The sequence below is a fragment of the Triticum aestivum genome, chromosome 6A (genome assembly GCF_018294505.1).
Source record: "Triticum aestivum cultivar Chinese Spring chromosome 6A, IWGSC CS RefSeq v2.1, whole genome shotgun sequence".
NCBI lineage: Eukaryota > Viridiplantae > Streptophyta > Magnoliopsida > Poales > Poaceae > Triticum > Triticum aestivum.
Window position 1 is genome coordinate 447,946,832 of NC_057809.1, and position 20,486 is coordinate 447,967,317.

A 20,486-nucleotide genomic window follows, 5' to 3' on the forward strand; every position below is an offset into this window, starting at 1 on the left:
AAGCAACATGATCTAAAGATCGTAAGTGCATTATGTCTTCTTGATAAAAAAGGATTGCTTCTATGGGAGGACGGCCGGCATCCACTGAGGGAGTTCTGGACTAAGGGGTCCTCGGGCGTCTAGCCTATTATCTATGGGCCGGACTGATGGGCTGTGAAGACATGAAGGCCGAAGACTCTATCTGTGTTCGAATTGGACTCTCCTTGGCGCGGAAGGCAAGCTTGGCGACCCACTATGAAGATTCCTTCTTATGTAACCGACTCTATGTAAACCCTAGATCCCCTCGGTGTCTATATAAACCGGAGGGGTTAGTCTGAAAAGGATATACTCATTATCATAGTCATACAGGTTAGACTCCTAGAGTTTAGCCATTACGATCTCGTGGTAGATCAACTCTTGTAACACCCATATTCATCAATATCAATCAAGCAGGACGTAGGGTATTACCTCCATGGAGAGGGCCCGAACCTGGGTAAACATTGTGTCCCCTGTCTCCTGTTACCATCGATCCTAGACGCACAGTTCGGGACCCCCTACCCGAGATCCGCCGGTTTTGACACCGACATTGGTGCTTTCATTGAGAGTTCCACTGTGCCGTAACAAAAGGTTCGATGGCCCCTTCAATCATCTATAGTGACGTTGTCCAAGGAGAAACCTTCCTCCCCGGACAGATTTTCGTGTTCGGCGGCTTCGTAATGCGGGCCAACTCGCTTGTCCATCTGGAGCAGATCGACAGCTACGCCCCTGGCCACCAGGTCAGATTTGGAAGCTTGAACTACGTCATGGATATCCGAGGAGACTTGATCTTCAATGGATTTGAGACCGCAGTGATCGCTCCTCCTCACCGCGATGAACATGACTTAAATCTGTCATCAGATCACACCCAGGTGATGGCCCCCGTTGCTGCAATGGCCTTTGAACTGGAGAAGATCGTGCCATCCAAGGCCACAGAGTCCGCGGCATTGGAGCCGTACACGGACTCGGCACCCCGCAATATTTGCGTCAATGGAATTCCGGACCCATCTCCGGCTATAAGTCCCGAACCAGGTACGCCTACGGACACCAAGCGGGACCGGTTATCGATTTTCGAATTCAGCGCCGCAGACATCTTCCAACACTCACCTTTGGGTGATGTGCTAAACTCTTTAAAGAACTTGTCCTTAGAGAAGGGCTCACGGACGAACTATGTCCGGTTCGAGCTGGAGGCTGACAAGGGAGAATTTTGCTTCCCACCCGCCACCCACTTCATAGCCACTGTCGAGGACTTAACCGACACACCCGCTTCTGGCTCCGACGACATTGACGGCATAGATCACGATGCCGATAAGGAGCAAGACCAAGACCCGCCAGTCATCAGGCGTGGGACAGCCACCTCCTCATATGACATGTACACGATCGATACACTTAAAAAGCCTCGCGGCAAGGACAATAGAGATCCAGCTGAAACTCCCGAGACACAATCTAAGCTCTGGCGCCCCAAACGCCGCCCCAATTCACGTCGCAGCAACGATGGCGCTGGAGAAAATAATACTCCGGACGGTGCTGAAAGCAATGAAGACCCTGTGGGAGCAACATCCGAGCAGGAGAAACAGGAAAACAGGCAAGCCAGCCCCGATGAATAGGCCCTGCACAGCGACGGTTCGGAGGACGACAACTACCTTCCGCTCTCCGAAGATGAGGTAAGCCTCGGCGACAAAGACTTCATCGTACCCGAAGAGCCCCTCGAACTAGAGCGCTTCAAGCGTAGGCTGATAGCTATGGCAAGCAGCCTGAAAAATAAGCAGCAGCAGCTTCAAGCTGGCCAAGACCTACTCAATGACAGATGGACCAAAGTCCTGGTCACCGAAGAATACGGCCTTAGTGGCCTAGCCAAAAGCTATCCAAAGCACAGATCACTATACCAGTCCGATGACGGGGTGTTGGAGCCCATACCATCTTCACACAATGCGGCAGGTCGCCGACAACTCTGTCCGGATAAGGAGGCAACTCAAGCCGAACACCAGACTGCCCCACCTCACCGTAAAGGCGGGAACAACGCAGGTCACGATTTTCCTAGATGACCTGCAGAGAGAATTGGACAATAGAGCAGGACACGCCAGACCGATCTACGGATCATGAAAGCATGCTTCGACACGTGACGACGGCTACCTATTCAGACGCGTCAAACCTCTCCATGCCCGAGCCGCAAACCGCAAAGGGACTCCTTCGGAGTTACGTCGCAGTGTGGCCCAGCATAGAGGCGTTGCACACCCGCTTTGCTTCACTGATGAAGTAATGGATCATGAATTCCCCGAGGGATTCAAACCCGTCAATATTGAATAATATGACAGGGCAACCGATCCCACGGTATGGATAGAAGATTTCATCCTCCACATCCATATGGCCCGTGGGGATGACCTCCACGCCATTAAATACCTCCCACTAAAATTAAAAGGGCCAGCTCGGTACTAGTTAAACAGCCTGCCTGAAAATTCCATAGGCCGCTGGGAGGACTTGGAAGAGGCCTTCCTCGATAACTTCCGAGGAACATACGTCCGGCCACCGGATGCCGATGACCTAAGTCAAATTGTACAACAGCCCGGAGAATCAGCCAGGGAGCTCTGGACTCGGTTCTTAGTAAAAAAAGAACCAAATCATCGACTGTCCAGACGCGGAAGCCCTTGGGGCTTTCCGACACAGCGTCCAAGACGAATGGCTTGCACACCACCTCGGCCAAGAGGGACCTAAATCCATGACAACCCTCACTACTTTGATGACTCGCTTTTGCGCGGGAGAAGACGACTGGCTCGCTCGTAGAAGCAATAGTGCCAGCAACTAGGGCACCTCCGAAATCCGAGACGACAATGACAAGCCACGAGGAAGCAAAAACAACGGTTGCAATCACAATGAAAGATCAGGCGACACAGCGGTCAACGCTGGATTCAGCAACCCCAAGCTCGGTCAGCGGAAGAAGCCATTCAAGACGATTCGAGACGAACCATCCAACCTGGACAGGATATTGGACAGACCCTGCCAGATTCATGTCCACCCCGATAAACCAGCTTATCATACCAACAGAAACTGTTGGGTCTTTAAACAGGCCGGCAAGGTCAACGTCGAACATAGGGGGAGGAGGCCGCCAAGCAACAGGGATGACGGAAAGGTTCGCCAACGAAACACCGGGGGTCTGAAGTAGTCTCCACCCAGGGATCAACTACCCCTAGAACAGAAATAGCAACCCGGCTTTCGCTGCCCACTCTGTACACCTACAAAGTTTGTACCACGCGTACATCATTACGCACTCAAGATACCATGGGCATCGGTAGAAGCACAATACGGACAAGCCTGCGAGCACTCCAGTAAATTTTTCTATATATAATTATTTATTTTCTTTTTATTTCTTCTTTCGATATCCTTTAAAAAACAGGTGACGAACAGGAAAAAATATATCGGAAAATGGCTCTATCGGAGTCCGGATTCGTACACTCACCTAAGGGGCTATGTCCATCAAGGATTCCCCCCACCGAGGACTGGCGGCGCAGACGTGCGACAGGCGGTCCAAAATAACTTTTTGTAGACCGCACTCTCTATTTTTCGAGCCTGTACTATGCCTGCTCCTCCGCCTCCAACCCCGAGCATGTCAAATAGCCGGGGGGATGGCTTTTATATACATATATCATAAGTAATCATCGACATATCGCTCAGTTACCAGTAAACAATATCCGAACTAATCATCCTTATGGTTTTCCCGACAAATATGGCTCCTACGATTATTTCACAGAAATACCTTGGCCTAACCTGCCAGGGGCTCAGTGTGGGAACAAATGAGTTGCCAGTAAAAGTCTGAACAACTCTATAGCATACTTCGGCGTCGCAAGTTTGGCCTTATATGCATCAGCTCCGAATCATTGTCTTGGGTCAATAGTTGGGTTGTCCGGCTCCTGTGCTTGCTACCCTATGTTCCACTCTATCGGCTAGGGTAGTAAAGGGAGAACTACTGCGATTGTGCCCTGGTCTAAACCGGATGAGCACCTCAGTAGAGAAAGCCGAAAACTGACTGTCATGATACGGCGAGAGCTGGTCAACCACTTGACGACTTCTTGGAATCTCTAGAGATTCTTCGTGTCACACGAGGGATCTTTTTCAGATCAAATATGCAAGGCACCATATGTCGCATACATACCATGGGCTATGTCGTAGCCCCGCCATAAAACTCCTATGGCTAAGTGAAAGTGTTAACGCCTTATAGTCCGATTGCCTGGTTCGCCGCATTATCACCTCCTTCATGGACCAAGACGTTGGATAAAGAGTGATTAAATGCTTTTCCGAACACCCCCGTACTTCCTACGAGGGGGCTGAAGCCGACGATTGGAAAACTTTCAGATTACATCAAAACGGTCGCACAGGAGGAATTCAAGATTTCAAGCAAAACATAACTATATTAACTATAAAATTGTCTTTTACAATTTTCATACACCTCATTCGAACATTATATTTTTTGAGCACTGAACCTATATAATGCGGGCGGCCTCTAGGACATCTTCGAAATAATGCTCCAGTTCCGGACGGTCCTTGCCCTTGGGTGGACCCTTCGTCGCAACATCGATGGCCTTCATCTTCCCCCAGAACGTCTTGACTTGAGCAAAAGCCATCCGTGCACCCTCAATGCACGTTGACCGCTTCACAGCGTCGATCCGCGGCACCGCGTCAACAAGCCTTTGCACCAAACCTAAATAGCTATTCGGGAGAGGCTCGGTCGGCCACAACCGAACTACGACGTCCTTCATGGCAGCGCCGGACATCCTATGAAGTTCGGCCCATTGGGACATGTGTTCATTGAGCAATAGAGGGCGCTTCGATGCATCAAACTGTGACCAAAAAAGCTTCTCCGTTGCATATCCATCTCGCGCCTGGTAATACTGCGCCGCATCGGCAGAACTCTTCGGCAAGTCCAAGAACTCGTCCGGAGAACTCCATACTTGGTTAAGCTGGGCATAGTTCGGGTCACCGAACTTAGTTTCCAGCAGAAAGGGCTTTCCAGCCACAATCTCCCTCGCCCGTCAAACCTCCTCACGGGTTGCTCTGCATTCCGACCGCGCTTCTCTCGCCCCTTGTAAGGCCTTGTCTAGATTAGCCGTCAAGGCTTCACTCTCCTTCTCCAGAAATTCACAGCGGCCGGTAGCATTCTCCAGTTCGAGCGTCATCGTGGATATCTTCTCCTCATCCTGGCGCCGTGGAATTTGTTCGGCTTTTAATTCAGTCGATGCCTTTTCGGCAGCAGCATTGCTACGCCGGGCCTGCTCCTTGGCCCGGGCCAGCTCAGCTTGAAGAACTTCAATGGTGGCAGCACCATCTGCAGCCAAATCTCAGCATCATGCTTATACCACAAAAATGCATGAGGATTGCCCCGAATACATACCTTGCGACTCGTCCAGACGCATATTGATTGCAGCAAAGATCATTTCCTGCCACATCAAGCTTCCGCTGCAAATCGACAATCTCCATAGTCCGGGAAGTGGTCAAGGGGGAAGCAGCCTGCGTTTAAAGTTCATCAGGTTAGTCCTCAAACGATCCTTTTTGATCCTCTGTTTGCTTCCCAGTGGAAGCCAACCCGAGTATTAGGGGCTACTACCTATACACAGGCGCATCTTTGCAAATGAAACATAACTGAAAACATTATGTCACAAACCTTGAAGCCCTTCAATAGGCTCATGAAGGCTTCATTTAATCCGCTCTTCGCGGACGAAATCTTCTCAATCACTGTACCCATCAAGGTACGTTCTTCCCCCGAGACAGATGCTTTCCGCAACATGTCCCGCAATATATCCGGAGTCTCCAGGTCTCCGAAAGCTGCTCCAAAAACACAATCATCCTTTGAAGGAATCTGCACGCATGTCTCCAAAATCGATGTCGGCTGTGAACCAGACAGTCCGGGGCCCTTGTTACCATCAGCCCCAGAATCCCGGATGGTCGGAGGTCCACCTTTGGGTACAACCTCTTCTATCCCCTGGTCTAAAGGGACCCTCCGCAATGACACTTCAGAGTCATCCGCCTTGTTGGGCGAGGAGGTTTGAGGAGGCGTCTCGCTCTCCATCATCTCTGGAAGGAGATTCCCCGAGGAAGAGAATCGCCTAGAAAAACTCTATGCCGACCTGTAAAAGTGCGTGAATGCATTACGTATATCTTCGGTAAACAGCAACGGAGCGGGACGCTATCCAAGTATTCCAGATTCTCTTATGGTTTGACCGAGGGCTTGTCCCCTTGTTGGAGCTGCTCAACGGCGTCACTTTCCAAACCCAAGCCAGTCGGCGGCGGCATCTTGCCCTTCTTAAAAGACCGCCCCTCCCAATCTTCGGAGGCGGCCCTTTTCCTCCTATTTGGAGAAGGGATACTGGGTCCTTTTCTACCTCCATCTTCGGGCGAGGAAAGGTCGATTTCTCCGGACTCAGTGTCCGACTTACCTCCGGAACCAAGGTCGTCTTGGGTCTTTTTGCCCTCCCCTGCTGATGCCTGGAATGGCACCGAGGCTAGCATCCTTGTTAACACAGGAGTAGCTGAGTCTTCGGGAAGGGGAGTCGGACACCTAATCAATTCCACCTTCTTTATCCAACCCTGAAAAAGGATGATACTCTTGGTTTCTTGCCACTGGATATCTGACTGACTATAAGGTACTCGGCAAACGTGTACTTACCGGGGTGTCCGCATGGTTATAGTCTAGGCCGACATCTTCGGCGGTGTCCAACCATTGCCTTCGTTTCCCGAAGAATAACCTCCACATTCCTTCGTGCGTTGTGCCGAAGAAGTGTTGAAGAGTTCGCGACCCTTCTGGAACTCCCATAGGCGGAGAGGCCGTCGCTGGCATAGCTGGGTCGACGAACTAACATTACGTGAAAGACGTTGGCTATGTCGATGTCCCTCTCGATGAGGCTTCGGATGCGACTTTGCAGAGTTCGCACATCATTCATGGATCCCCAATCCAGCCCCTTGTTAATCCACGATGCAAGCTGAGTCGGGGCTGGATCGGAATGCGGGCGCAGTTGCCCACTTGGAGCCGCGGGGCTCGGTGATATAGAACCATCCCTGCTGCCATAGATCATAAGATTTGGCGAAGGATCCTTTCAGCCAAACGGCGCTAGCAAGCTTGCTCACTGTGGCGCCGCCGCACTCAGCCTGCTCCCCCTCTACCACTTGTGGCTTCACATCGAAGGTCTTGAGCCACAAGCCGAAGTGCGGAGGAGTTCGGAGGAGGGCTTCGCATGTGACGATGAATGTCGAGATAAGAAGAATAGAGTCCGGGGCCAAATCGTGGAAGTCTAGCCCGTAGTAATACATGAGCCCTCCGACGAAGGGGTTAAGTGCAAACCCCAACCCACGGAGGAAGTGGGACACGAACATGACCCCCTCGCCAGATCTGGGGGTGGGAATAACCTGCCCCTCGGTAAGAAGCCGATGATGGATTTCGGTGGTCAGGTACCTCATCGCCCGAAGCTTTGCAATGTCTTCCTCCATAACAGAAGAAGCTACCCACCGGCTTTGACGGCTAGATCCGGACATGTTTGGGGCTGGTGGCGACTGAAACCCAGGTGTTGGAACTCGGGGTAGCAGGAGTTGAGGAAGGGGCGAGCATGGAAGAAAAAGTAGGGTCTGTACCCCTATATAAAGGCTGCAAATATCAAACGTCTCCTCTCGGGCCTCGAAAACTTGCTTGTTTCCAAGGAGTTGTACCCAAGCGACGGTTGGGTTACCCATGTCCGGGTCGACAGGAATCCCTTAAAAGAGGGAGACACGATCTTCGCTTGGACAAGACGTGCCAATAAAGCCATGTCCTGGGACATGGGGAGACGGGCCGGCTAAAATGGTTCGCGAGCAGTGGCCGGGCATGCGTGGGGTCATATTACCAAAAAGTGGTCGGTGGGTTGAACCCATGAAATATTATATCCTCTGCGGTTGTGTATATAAGTCCGGATACAATCATTACATCCGAAGATCAACTAGGAGTTCGGAAGGGGGAACCCGCCTTGCAATGCCGAAGACAATCTGCACGCCAGACTCCTCGTCATTGAAGCCAGGTTCAGGGGCTACCGAGGGAGTCCTGGACTAAGGGGTCCTCAGGCATCCGGACTGTTATCTATGGCTCGGACTGATGGGCTGTGAAGACATGAAGGCCGAAGACTGTACCTGTGTCCGGATTGGACTCTAGGCAAGCTTGGCGACCGACTATGAAGATTCCTTCTTATGTAACCGACTCTATGTAAACGCTATATCCCCTCGGTGTCTATATAAACCGGAGGGGTTAGTCCGGAAAGGATATACTCATTACCATAGTCATACAGGTTAGACTCCTAGGGTTTAGCCATTACGATCTCGTGGTAGATCAACTCTTGTAACACCCATATTCATCAATATCAATCAAGCAGGACATAGGGTATTACCTCCATAGAGAGGGCCCGAACCTGGTAAACATCGTGTCCCCTGTCTCTTGTTACCATCGATCCTAGACGCACAGTTCGGGACCCCCTACCCGAGATCCGCCGGTTTTGACACCGACATCCACCCTATAATGCGCAAAAATTTCATTGGCTTCTTTTATTATAGATCTGAACTCATGAGCTAAAAAGATGGTAGTTGCTCGCTTAACAGAAGAATGCTCGATATTGGAAAATTCTAGAAAAATCCTTTGGATGCAATGATGCATATGAATGAATTGTCTTTCAAGTTGCCATGCATGTCCTAGATAGATCTTGCGTGAACGTAGGATTTTTTTTGAAATTGCATGCTACGTAAAGAAGGTTGTGGTGGTGGAAAAGTGTTTTCGTGGCTCTCCTGATAGGTTTTGGAATATTTGAGAATATATAGGCGGAATAAATAGGTCGATGGAGTTGCGAGGGGCCCACATGGGTGGGGTCTGCTACCTCTTGAGCACTGCGTTGGTTTTTCCTTGAAGAGGAAAGGGTGATGCAGCAAAGTAGCGTAAGTATTTCCCTCAGTTTTTGAGAACCAAGGTATCATTCTAGTAGGAGACTACACGCAAGTCCCTCGGACCTGCACAAACAAACAAGAACCTCGCAACCAACGCGATAAAGAGGTTGTCAATCCCTTCACGGTCACTTACAAAAGTGAGATCTGATAGAGATAATAAGATAAATATTTTTGGTATTTTTGTTGTATAGATTGGAGAATAAAGATTGCAAAATAAACAATGATAGAAATAGCTTGTTGACGGGAGAATAATATAATGGAGAATAGATCCGGGGGCCATAGGTTTCACTAGTGGCTTCTCTCAAGATAGCAAATTCTACGGTGGGTGAACAAATTACTGTCGAGCAATTGATAGAAAAGCGCATAGTTATGAGAATATCTAGGCATGATCATGTATATAGGCATCATGTCCGCGACAAGTAGACCGAAAGGACTCTACATCTACTACTATAACTCCACACATCGATCGTTATCCGGCATGCATCTAGAGTATTAAGTTCCTAAGAACAGAGTAACACATTAGGCAAGATGACATGATGTAGAGGGATAAACTCAAGCAATATGATATAAAACCCATCTTTTTATCCTCAATGGCAACAATACAATACGTGCCTTGCTGCCCCTGTTGTCACTGGGAAAGGACACTGCAAGATTGAACCCAAAAGCTAAACACTTCTCCCATTGCAAGAAAGAGCAATGTAGTAGGCCAAACCAAACTGATAATTCGAAGAGACTTGCAAAGATATTAAATCATGCATAAAAGATTTCAGGGAAGAACCAAATATTGTTCATAGATAATCTTGATCATAAACCCACAATTCATCGGATCTCGACAAACACACCGCAAAAATAATTACATCGAATAGATCTCCAATAGAATCAAGGAGAACTTTGTATTGAGATCCAAAGAGAAAGAAGAAGCCATCTAGCTAATAACTATGGACCCGAAGGTCTGTGGTAAACTACTCACACATCATCGGAGAGGCTATGGTGTTGATGTAGAAGCCCTCCATGATCGATCCCCCCTCCGGCGGAGCGCCGAAAAAGGCTCCAAGATGGGATCTCGTGGTGGAAATAGGGTTTCGTGGTGCTCATGGATGTTTTCGGGGTATATGGGTATATATAGGAGGAAGAAGTACGTCGGTGGAGCTGCAAGGGGCCAACGAGGGTGGGGGCGCGCCCATCCCCCTGGGGCGCACCCTCCTGCCTTATGGCCTCCTTGCTTCTTTCTTGACGTCCACTCCAAGTCTCCTGGATCATGTTTGTTCCAAAAATAACTCTCCCGAAGGTTTCATTCCGTTTGGATTCCGTTTGATATTCCTTTTCTCCGAAACACTGAAATAGACAAAGAAACAACAATTTGCACTGGGCCTTTGGTTAATAGGTTAGTCCCAAAAATAATATAAAAAGGTATATTAAAGCCCATTAAACATCTAAAACAGATAATATAATAGCATGGAACAATCAAAAATTATAGATACGTTGGAGACGTATCACCTACCAACACTCAATAGATCATGATTACCTTAAGCTTGTGACCTTGTAGGTTCGGTAAAACATAGACATGACTGAAACCCCTTCGTTCAATGGCCGGTAGTGGAACCATGGACGTCCATATCGATCACTATGAATACACGAATGACATTCAAGTGAACCTTCGGTTATCATGTTCTATTCCCTTTGCTTCCTGATACTTCACAAAACCCAAGGTGAGATATATCGGTATTCTCTTGAGTCATTCACGTGCTCACTATACTGATCTCCTTGTTGCCGATTTTGTTCTTCTTTCATGTTGACGTGTCCGGCATCCCTGTGACAAAGTCACCTGTGTTTGGTCATATGAGGATTGATGCCGTCACACCGAGAGAGCCCTAAAAATATCTCTCTATCGTCGGAGGAGCAAATTCCACTCTTGAGCTATCTAGTCCCTTATCAAACTTTCCTATGAACCTATAAGTTGTTGTTATGAGCACCGTGCTACAGATAATGTTTGAGCAACCACAAAGTTCATTGTATGGTAATAAGTGACTACGTTACTCTCATGGTCTAAGAAACTAAAACACACGTTAACACTTTGTGTTATAGCAATTGACTTCAGACGATATTATCTCAAAGTATAACAAATAAATTTGGGTCGATTCGATATAATCGTTCTTCTAACGTCATACTCTCAACATTGTTTAGAGACTATCATTACACTTATTGGTATCTCAAAATCTGTAAAACGTGATCACAAACAACACTTGAGCTAATCTTAGAGGCGAGACTAGGAATCTTATTTTACGGTTTATCATTCCACATGTGCATATGAATTTTTTAGTGAATCGCATATTCTAGGACCATAATAGTCATATGATACGTCTCCGTCGTATCTATAATGTTTGATTGTTCAATGCCAATATTCTACAACTTTTACATACTTTTGGAAACTTTTTATACTATTTTTGGGACTAACATATTGATCGAGTGCCCAGTGTCAGTTCCTGTTTGTTGCATGTTTTTTGTTTCACAGAAAATCCATATCAAACGGAGTCCAAACGGGATAAAAACTTAAGGAGATTTTTATGGAATATATGTGAATTTTGGGAAGTGGAATTAACGCAAGACGATGCCCGAAGGGCCCACGAGGGTGAGGGGCGCGCCCTGGGCCCTCGTGGACACTCCGTAAGGCAGTTGGTGCCCTTCTTTCACGGCAAGAAAACCAATATCCGGATAAAATTCGTGTCAAAATTTCAGCCCAATCGGAGTTACGGATCACCGGGAATTTAAGAAACAGTGAAAGGGCAGAATCAGGGAGCGCAGAAACAGAAGGAAATAGAGAGATCCAATCTCGGAGGGGCTCTCGCCCCTCCGCCGCCATGGAGGCCATGGACCAGAGGGAAAACCCTTCTCCCATCTAGGGGGAAGGTCAATGAAGAATAAGAAGAAGGGGGGCTCTCTCCCCCTCTCTCCCGGTGGCGCCGCAACGTCATCGGGGCCATCATCGCGACAATGATCTACACCAACAACTTCACCGCCGTCATCACCTACTCTTCCCCCCTCTATGCAGCGGTGTAACCCTTTTTTTACCCGCTGTAATCTCTACTTAAACATGGTGCTCAACGCTATATATTATTTCCCAATGATGTATGGCTATCCTATGATGTTTGAGTAGATCTGTTTTGTCCTATGGGTTAATTGATGATCGTGATTGGTTTGAGTTGGATGTTTTATTATTGCTGCTGTCCTATGGTGCTCTCCGTGTCGCGCAAGCGTGAGGGATCCCCGCTGTAGGGTTTGCAATATGTTCATGATTTGCTTATGGTGGATGGTGTGAGTGACAGAAGCACAAACCCGAATAAGTAGGTTGTTTACGTATGTGAGTAAAGAGGACTTGATGCCTTATAATGCTATGGTTGGGTTTTACCTTAATAATCTTTAGTAGTTGCGGATGCTTGCTAGACTCCTAATCATAAGTGCATATGATCCAAAAAGAGAAACTATGTTAGCTTATGCCTCTCCCTCAAATAAAATTGCAATAATGATTACCGGTTTAGTTATCGATTGTCTAGGGACAAATAACTTTCTCGTGACAAAAAACTCAATACTGAAACTAATTTAGTTGTGTCTTTATCTAAACAGCCCCTAGATTTTATTTACATACTCTTTATTATCTTGCAAACCTAGCCTACAACACCTACAAAGTACTTCTAGTTTCATAGTTGTTCTGGGTAAGGCGAACGTTAAACGTGCGTAGAGTTGTATCAGTGGTCGATAGAACTTGAGGGAATATTTGTTCTAACTTTAGCTCCTCGTTGGGTTCGATACTCTTACTTATCGAAAGAGTCTATAATTGATCCCCTATACTTGTGCGTTATCATCATAGCATAGAATATCTATACCTACTATTAAAGGGAGGTGATATTCTTGGTTTCGTCCCGCTTCGTTTGGTCCCACTACAATTAATTTTTTTAGACAACCCGCTTTAATTAATTTCACGTACGCTATTTGGTTTCGTTACTTGCCACCCGTTTTGGCCCAACAGAGAAAGCCCATCTAGTGGTGCACTATGGCCCAGGTTAGGAGAAAAATAAAATTGCCGATGGGAGGGTTCGATCTCATAACCTGCCAATCGGCCACGCACAACTTGTCCAACTGACCCAGCTAGAGATATGAGTGAATTTTTTTCTCCTGTTGCAATGCATTGGCCTTTTTGCTAGTAAACTCTTAATTATAAACATAGAAACAATAACACGATATTATTGCATTTAGGACATATCTCCAACACTAAATCCATCAACCGCTAACAGAAAGCTGGATCACCAGATGCAGCACGAACCACCAATCCTTGCCGACCACCATGTCTGCAGGGACTAGATAAATGACGCTCGAGGCCGCGAACCACCTTTGTTCCCATCCTTGACCAAGCTTCCATGTGCACACGCACCACGCGCACCCGTCGGAGAGTGCAGAAGATCCAACAACCGCAGGCGCACTCCTACTCCAGCACTGCAAGCGGCTGCAACCCGGGCTGTCGCGCCGCCCGAGCAACAGCACCCCGCTGCGTGACCACTTTGCGATGAAAACCCTGCCACCGTCCTTGTGACGCACAAGCCCCACCATATCTCTCCAACTCGCTTGTGCCTGGCACACGCAGCAGCACTGCGCAACCGCACGTCACGTCACCTCTGGCTGCGACCGCCACGCCACCACACGCCCCAAGCCATGGCCACCACGTCGCGCGTCATGCAACCACACACCTCAGCTGGCCAAGAGGTGAAAATTGGTGTAAATTAGTATGTGTTGTATTAAGCCTTTGGAACAATTTATATAGTCGATTCACTAACTCTTATATAGATGAGAATGTACAAAGTTCCCCCTAGCTCCTACACCATTTGGTTAATCAAATCGAAAAGTAAAAAGGGAAAATTTGCAAAAGTCTTTGCGCAAAATTGAAAGATGTAGGATTTAGATAAGACATAGTTAATTCTTATACCGAAAAATGCATTTGGAGGATGGGCTCCAGGTAGCCCTTTAGTTTTTTTCTTGGAAACTATATCTTCACATCTCAGAAAAAAAATCTGAAAATGTGTGCATATACATGCACACCTATGCTATGCTCATACAAAGTTTCGTCAAAATATACTTTCATTTGTGGTATACACAAAAAGACAAATACATGTCAAAATGGCGCTATTTTTAGTTGTATTTGGGCCACAATTTAATATTTTTTGTATAGCTTAAAAATCATTGTATTATTTGATAAGACTTTACAAATACTAAGAGGACATACATGTGTGTTCACATAATTATGTTTTTACTTTAAAATAGCATTTTTTTTTGGTTTCCGTAACATACTGGGCTTTAAGGAGCCCAAGAGCCAAAACTTCACACTGGTTAGCTACACACTTTGTATAAAGTACTAGATCATTGATGGCGATTGTTGCCACGACCATTCATTTTTACAATAGTATGGTAGGTGATTAGTATAAAATTCATGTTGGTGAACCTTGTTAATAAATTTCGGTGTCGTGCTCGTGCTATGTGATTACTTGTCCTCAACGGATCGACAGCGACCTCGGATAATTCTAACATGTTTTGCAATCCTTTTAATTGTTGAACCGCCTGCAAATTTGTAAACTTTAGTTTTTTTTTCAAAATATGACATTTTTTATATTTTTGCCATGTTTTAGAGTTAGTGTTTGCCAAAGTTTTGCCATGTTTGAAATTGTTAGTCATAGTCCATGGCGAAATAAGAGAAAGTGTTTATAAAAACCATGACAATCTTTGTAAATTACCAAGTCATTTTTTAATAATATAACAAGGAAAATGTTTCCTCAAAACATAGAGAAGTATGATATTGGTTCACTATGTTTTATAGACATTTTGTTCTGCCAAAAAAATCCATGTGTATCCCTCAATTTCATACAAGTTTTGTCATGTTATTTACTTGCTTTTAGCTATAAACTATCAACCGTAGACTTTTTGATGTTTTTCCCATGGGCACTTTTAAGTTCCATACGACATTTTTTCAATAATTGTTCTCATGTAAAATTTATTGTATTGACCATGTCAAATTTATTGCAGTGACCCTGACATTTCTTCTCTCCTGTCCCGACAGTGACCGGGTTGTCCGATTAGACATTTGAGGAATCCGATTGTAGATGCTCTTATAACTATAAAAAATGATGTCTAAATACTAGTTTTTAAAGTTTCGTGGTGCGTCATAGCAAATAACTATTTTTGCCTCAATTGAAGGTTCAAGACGTATGACAGCTTTTGTACTGGCGGGTGGAGGGGGGACCTCCTATATGTCGCTCTTTGCGATAAGTAGTCGGCGAGTCGCAGAGCCCACTTGGGCCAACCCATTGCTCTAGGCCGCGAAGCAAGGGTAAAAATCGCAAAATAGGGTAGCGCGTGGTTGCTGGAATCAAACCCGCCACTGCCTAGTGATATGGGTTCACTGCTAGCCACACCGACCATAAGCTCAGGCTTCAGGTGTGCAGCGTAATATGTAAATAACTAATTGCAGTATCAGACTTAACACTTCCCGGAAAAATCAAGAACAAAATTTTAATATCTGTGAAGTTTTTTAACTTACGAACAATTTTTTTTTGAAATCATGAACAAATTTTGAAATTTATGAACTTTATTCAAACACATGAACATTTTTGGAATTCTAGAACAAATTTCAAAAAAATATTTTTTTTGACAGAAACAACTTTTGATCCTCGAACATTTTTTGAATTTTCTGAATTTTTTTGAAACAGAGAACAATATTGAAAATTCTGAACAAATTTGGAAACACGGACATTTTCTGAATACATGATTTTTTTTGAAAACCAGAGCATTTTTTAAAACTTCGAACAATTTTTGAAAACAGGGACAATTTTTGAAAGCACAGTAAGGAACCATCCAGATGGTTCTCAAAACCAGAAATGGTCGCACGGAAAAAAAAGCTAACTGGCTGGCCCATGTACCAACGAAGGTGTGCGATACCTCGACAACTTGTCGCAGTATGCGGCAAATAGGGTTTTCTAGGGAGGAGTTTCTTTGGAGGGATTTCACCCATCGAACATTCGCTCGATCGGACCGTTCCCAGTGAATGAATCGTTCGTATTGCTATTTTTTCAGTTTTGTCATGTCGGTCCTTATGTGATTTGTACTTTAATCTTTATGATATGAATGAGACACGTATTATCATGAAAAAGAAAGCACCTCCCGAGGTGGAATTGTTGCCAACTATTGGCGTCCTAGATTTGTCAAGTTTCATCTTATGGATTTCCCCACACAAAAAAAATAGTTTCGTGCTATGGAATGTCAACACCAACCATGATGAGTAATATGGTCTTTGCCTTGAGGCTTTGATAAAAGCAGGACCGCACAATATTCTGATGTCAAATCGAGACAGTCCACCTACGTGACTTAGAGCACACGCCTATTTCGTTCCAGCTCCCCACATCTCACATCCCTGAACCGGCACCGCCTTCTTTCCTCCTATCTTTTTCTAGCTTCAGTTGGACTTTAGAAGATGACAGGAGCAGGTTGGTGCTCCATCCGCTGCCAGTGAATGCTCTGCACGTCATCTCAACGATGTTCCAGGATGCTTCTTCCATCTAAAAAGAAGGGTGATCCGATCCCTGCTCGTGCACAAGTCTTTTTTCAACTTTCTAAACTTTCTAGATGGATTCTCTCTGATAAGAGCGTCGGGTCGAATGCTCCGTCTCAACTCTCAATCGACCGCGCGATTTCTCCGGCCCCATCCCTACAAAAGTGCACAGTTCGCGCGTCCCTCAGTTCCACTCCGGCCCCTTCCACCTCAACGTCGTTTTATAGTACCATCTCACCAGCGCCATCGTCCATGGCGATGGCTGCAGCGGGGGAGTGGTGGGAGGCAGCGAAGGCGACCATCGCGGCGTACACAGGACTGCCGCCGGAGGCGTTCATCACGGTGGCTGCGGTGATCGCCGGGCTTTACATGGCCCTCTCCGGCTCATTCGCGCGGCCAGCCCCGTCGCCGCCGAGAAGGAGGGAGGCGGAGGACGAGAGGACGCTCGAGGCGCTGCCGCCACCGGTGCAGCTTGGTGAGGTGACGGAGAAGGAGCTGGGGCTCTATGACGGGTCCGACCCCAAGAAGCCGCTCCTCATCGCCATCAATGGGCAAATTTATGATGTCACGCAGAGCAGGTAGAGGCTCTCTCTCGTCTCTTATAGCCATTGAATTTCAGGACTATTGCACTTCTCTGTTCGTCTTCCCTAAAAATAAGAACACCTGCATTTCCTGAGAAATTGAAAAGGATAAGTTTTTTAATAGAAAAACTCATAATCTTGATATGCGTCAGAGAAAAAGTAGGGGTGAACCATTTAAATTATTGTTATCTGTAAATTGCCACGAGAAGTTAAAAAGGGAGAATTTGTCAGCTGGAACTGAAAGGAGAATTTTGTTATTTGGCATTGTAGTTTAACCATTATATAAGGATGCCACATTCCCCCCAATTTTTTTCATAAAGAGTTCTCCTTGTTTCTGTTTACGTCGTTTCACATCATTCTCTTCTATGTCTGCTTAACTTCCATAGAGTTTGAGGCGATCAATTAGAAAAGGACATAATTAACCTGTTAGGAGATGATATCCTTACTTGGAAACATTTTACTAGTGATAGATTCCATACTCCATAGTGATATCTCTTATTGGCCCTGCACAATATTTCCTACAGGGAGCCCGGCAGCTGAGCCGAACCCGATTCCATACAAACTCATTAAATCTTTGTCATTTGTAGATAAGATTGCTTGATCTCAGATAGTTTGTGCCAGATATTTTGATTCTTGCGAGTCAATGAATTTGTCATGGCAAATATAGTTTGATCAGATAGAACTGTCTGAAGCTAGAAACATATGGTGTGTGTTTCCTTGTCTAACTAAGTGGGCTGGTTCTTCACAGTGATTATATTTTTGTTTTGTTTGCATGACAGTCACAAACCCATCGTAGCATTATTCTCAGGATCTGCACCGAACGTGTCTGTTTTAACGAAAATCACACATTTCATGCTATTCAAACTTAATCACTTTGAACCAGCTTAATTTTAGAGGGTTTTTACGGTACCCTATACTGCTATCGGGGAGGGAGCAGTATATGTGTGATCCCACCGTTGATCACAAAGGGAATTGCTCTGGTGGGCCAATACTTCTGAACGACCAGGACACAAGCAAGTTGAGCCATGCCTGGGTGAGCATTCTAGCACACGGCGTGGTTGTCGACCTCACAGCAAAGGCAGATGAGCAGCTCCACGTCCCGCGAGATGCGGCCGAAGTAGAGGTTCCGCCACGCTCCGACACTCACCAAGACGCAGCTCTTTGGGCGTCAGAAGACTGGCACATCTTGCACATCCTGGCCTCGTCGTCGACGGCGGCGAGCACGTCCACGGCGCATGGTGGTTTGGCATGCGTTGCCGCCATGCACGAGGCACAATAACCGTGATGCTAGGGTGAGGATGGGGCGCACGGCGACGGGCCATAACGTCATACCCGCAGAAGCATCAGTCCACGATCACGACGAATTAAGGGGAGATGGCCCGGCCGGCAGGCGCACGGTTGAAGGGAGGACGAGCGTCCGGGGACGTCTGCCGGAGATGCAGAGTCGCCGAATAATGAACTGCAAGCGCCTATACCGGTGGACAAGAGACACACAGTACTAGCGATACTGCTGATCCGTTTTCACCGGTACAGATATCTAACAACCCTTGGATCTTTGCCATTGGACGGCCTGTATTCAATACAAGGTACCATAAGGATGTCGGTACTAACCATTGTTTAGTCGGAAATCAAGAGCTTTACTAATCGATTCACTGGATTACAATCCTTCATTAGACAAGCCGTAAGGAATGATGGGGTTTAATTTATCCACAAACAACATCTCCTAAAGGAATTACACGGTTTCGCGCAAAGATGAGCTAGTTCATTTGGTTCTCTAGCCGTAAACACTAGGCGAAATTCCTCAAAATTCCCGCAAAGCTCTTGAATCTCATTCAAAGTGGTAGCTCTCTCCAGGCAATTAAGTACAGAAGAATTCTACTTATTAACCACAACTTGTGCATTGGTTTCCACGATCACTTTCCTCAACCCATGATCATAGGCTAATTGTACTCCTTCCCTTACCACTACTGCCTCCATGACCAATGCGCTAGATCTCACTTCATTCCAAAGGGTCTGGGCACGGATGAGAGTGTCTTCGTGGTTACCAACACCCAGACCGGTACTAACCATTGTATTGTAAATCAATGTTTGCAACATATTTATCCATCCTTCATACTTCCGCCTTCTTTGTGTTGTGCAGGATATTCTATGGACCTGGTGGCCCATATGCATTGTTTGCGGGCAGGGATGTAAGTAGGGCATTGGCAAAGATGTCATTTGAGCTGAGTGATTTAACCGGTGACGTTTCAGGCTTAGGCCCTTTGGAGGTGGAAGCCTTGCAAGAATGGGAGCAGAAATTCATGGGCAAGTATGTGAAGGTTGGAACAATAAAGAAGACCATTTTGGTCTCTGAGGAAGATGGTAGAGCGCATGCTGAGATATCTGGAAGAGGCTTCGACGCAAATGCAATACAGAGAAATCATGAGTTGGCACCAGAAAAAAATAGAGCTGAAAATACAACTGCAGGTCATGTAAGTGCAATGGAGCAGCCAATGAAAATTTCCCATGTGGGTGAAAGCAAAAGCATCCATGAAGATGAAGTGAAGACGCCAGAAGAAACGCCTGGTGTAGATTTAAGGAACACAAGCAGCACAAGCGGTGGAGGAGAGCGTGAAGACACCGGGCAGAAGGCAAAACAGGCACCGGATGTAGATGTGAACGGCATCAGAAACCGTGAAGGTACAGGAGGATCAAGGGAAGTGCCAGGTGTTGGTTCGAACAATACAAACATCCATCAAGATGAAGTGGAGAAACTAAAGGAAGCATCAGATATTGAGGTGAAGTATGCGTAGAGTTGTGCCTATTGATGACGATGCGTAGAGTTGTGCCTATTTAAGAAGGAAGTAGAAATTTAACCTCGGAAGATGACTGATTCTTCATGTTTCTGATCCAAACAGCACATCCTCTCAACTCTTACTTGCAATGCAGCTCACTCTGCAATGCAATAAATGAGAATCTATTGTGTTAAACCATGAGAGCATTACTAAGTGAAATAATTATTCTACTAGACTACATGGTAAAGAACTTCTATGCAATATTTGGTTGTGGTGGAAAAAACAAAATAAATGTACATGATGATTCAGCTGAACCATATCAACTACTAAAAGGGTAGGCACAACCATACAAGGTTACCAAATTTAACTATTGGTGTAATGTGCACAGCCATATAAGTATTGTGTGAACACATGGATTTTTTTTAGAAAAGGAGGATGTGTCGTGGTTCTAAGCCTGACAGTAGAGTGGGGGGTAGGTATGGAGAGGCAAGGTCCTAGCTATGGAGAGGTTGTAAGCACAAAGGATGTACGAGTTCAGGCCCTTCTCGGAAGAAGTAACAGCCCTACGTCTCGGAGCCCGGAGGC

The 20,486-nt window shown here is 46.2% G+C and overlaps 1 protein-coding gene across 1 annotated transcript; it reads left to right on the top strand.

Annotated features, from left to right (window-relative positions):
• Window positions 1-16,608: 16,608 nt before the first annotated feature.
• Window positions 16,609-20,131, top strand: LOC123130717 (membrane steroid-binding protein 1). The gene is made up of 2 exons (XM_044550534.1): window positions 16,609-17,124; window positions 19,268-20,131. The coding sequence occupies exons 1-2, from the start codon at window positions 16,799-16,801 to the stop codon at window positions 19,917-19,919; spliced, it is 978 nt and encodes a 325-aa protein (XP_044406469.1). The 5' UTR covers window positions 16,609-16,798; the 3' UTR covers window positions 19,920-20,131.
• The last annotated feature ends 355 nt before the right edge of the window (window positions 20,132-20,486 follow it).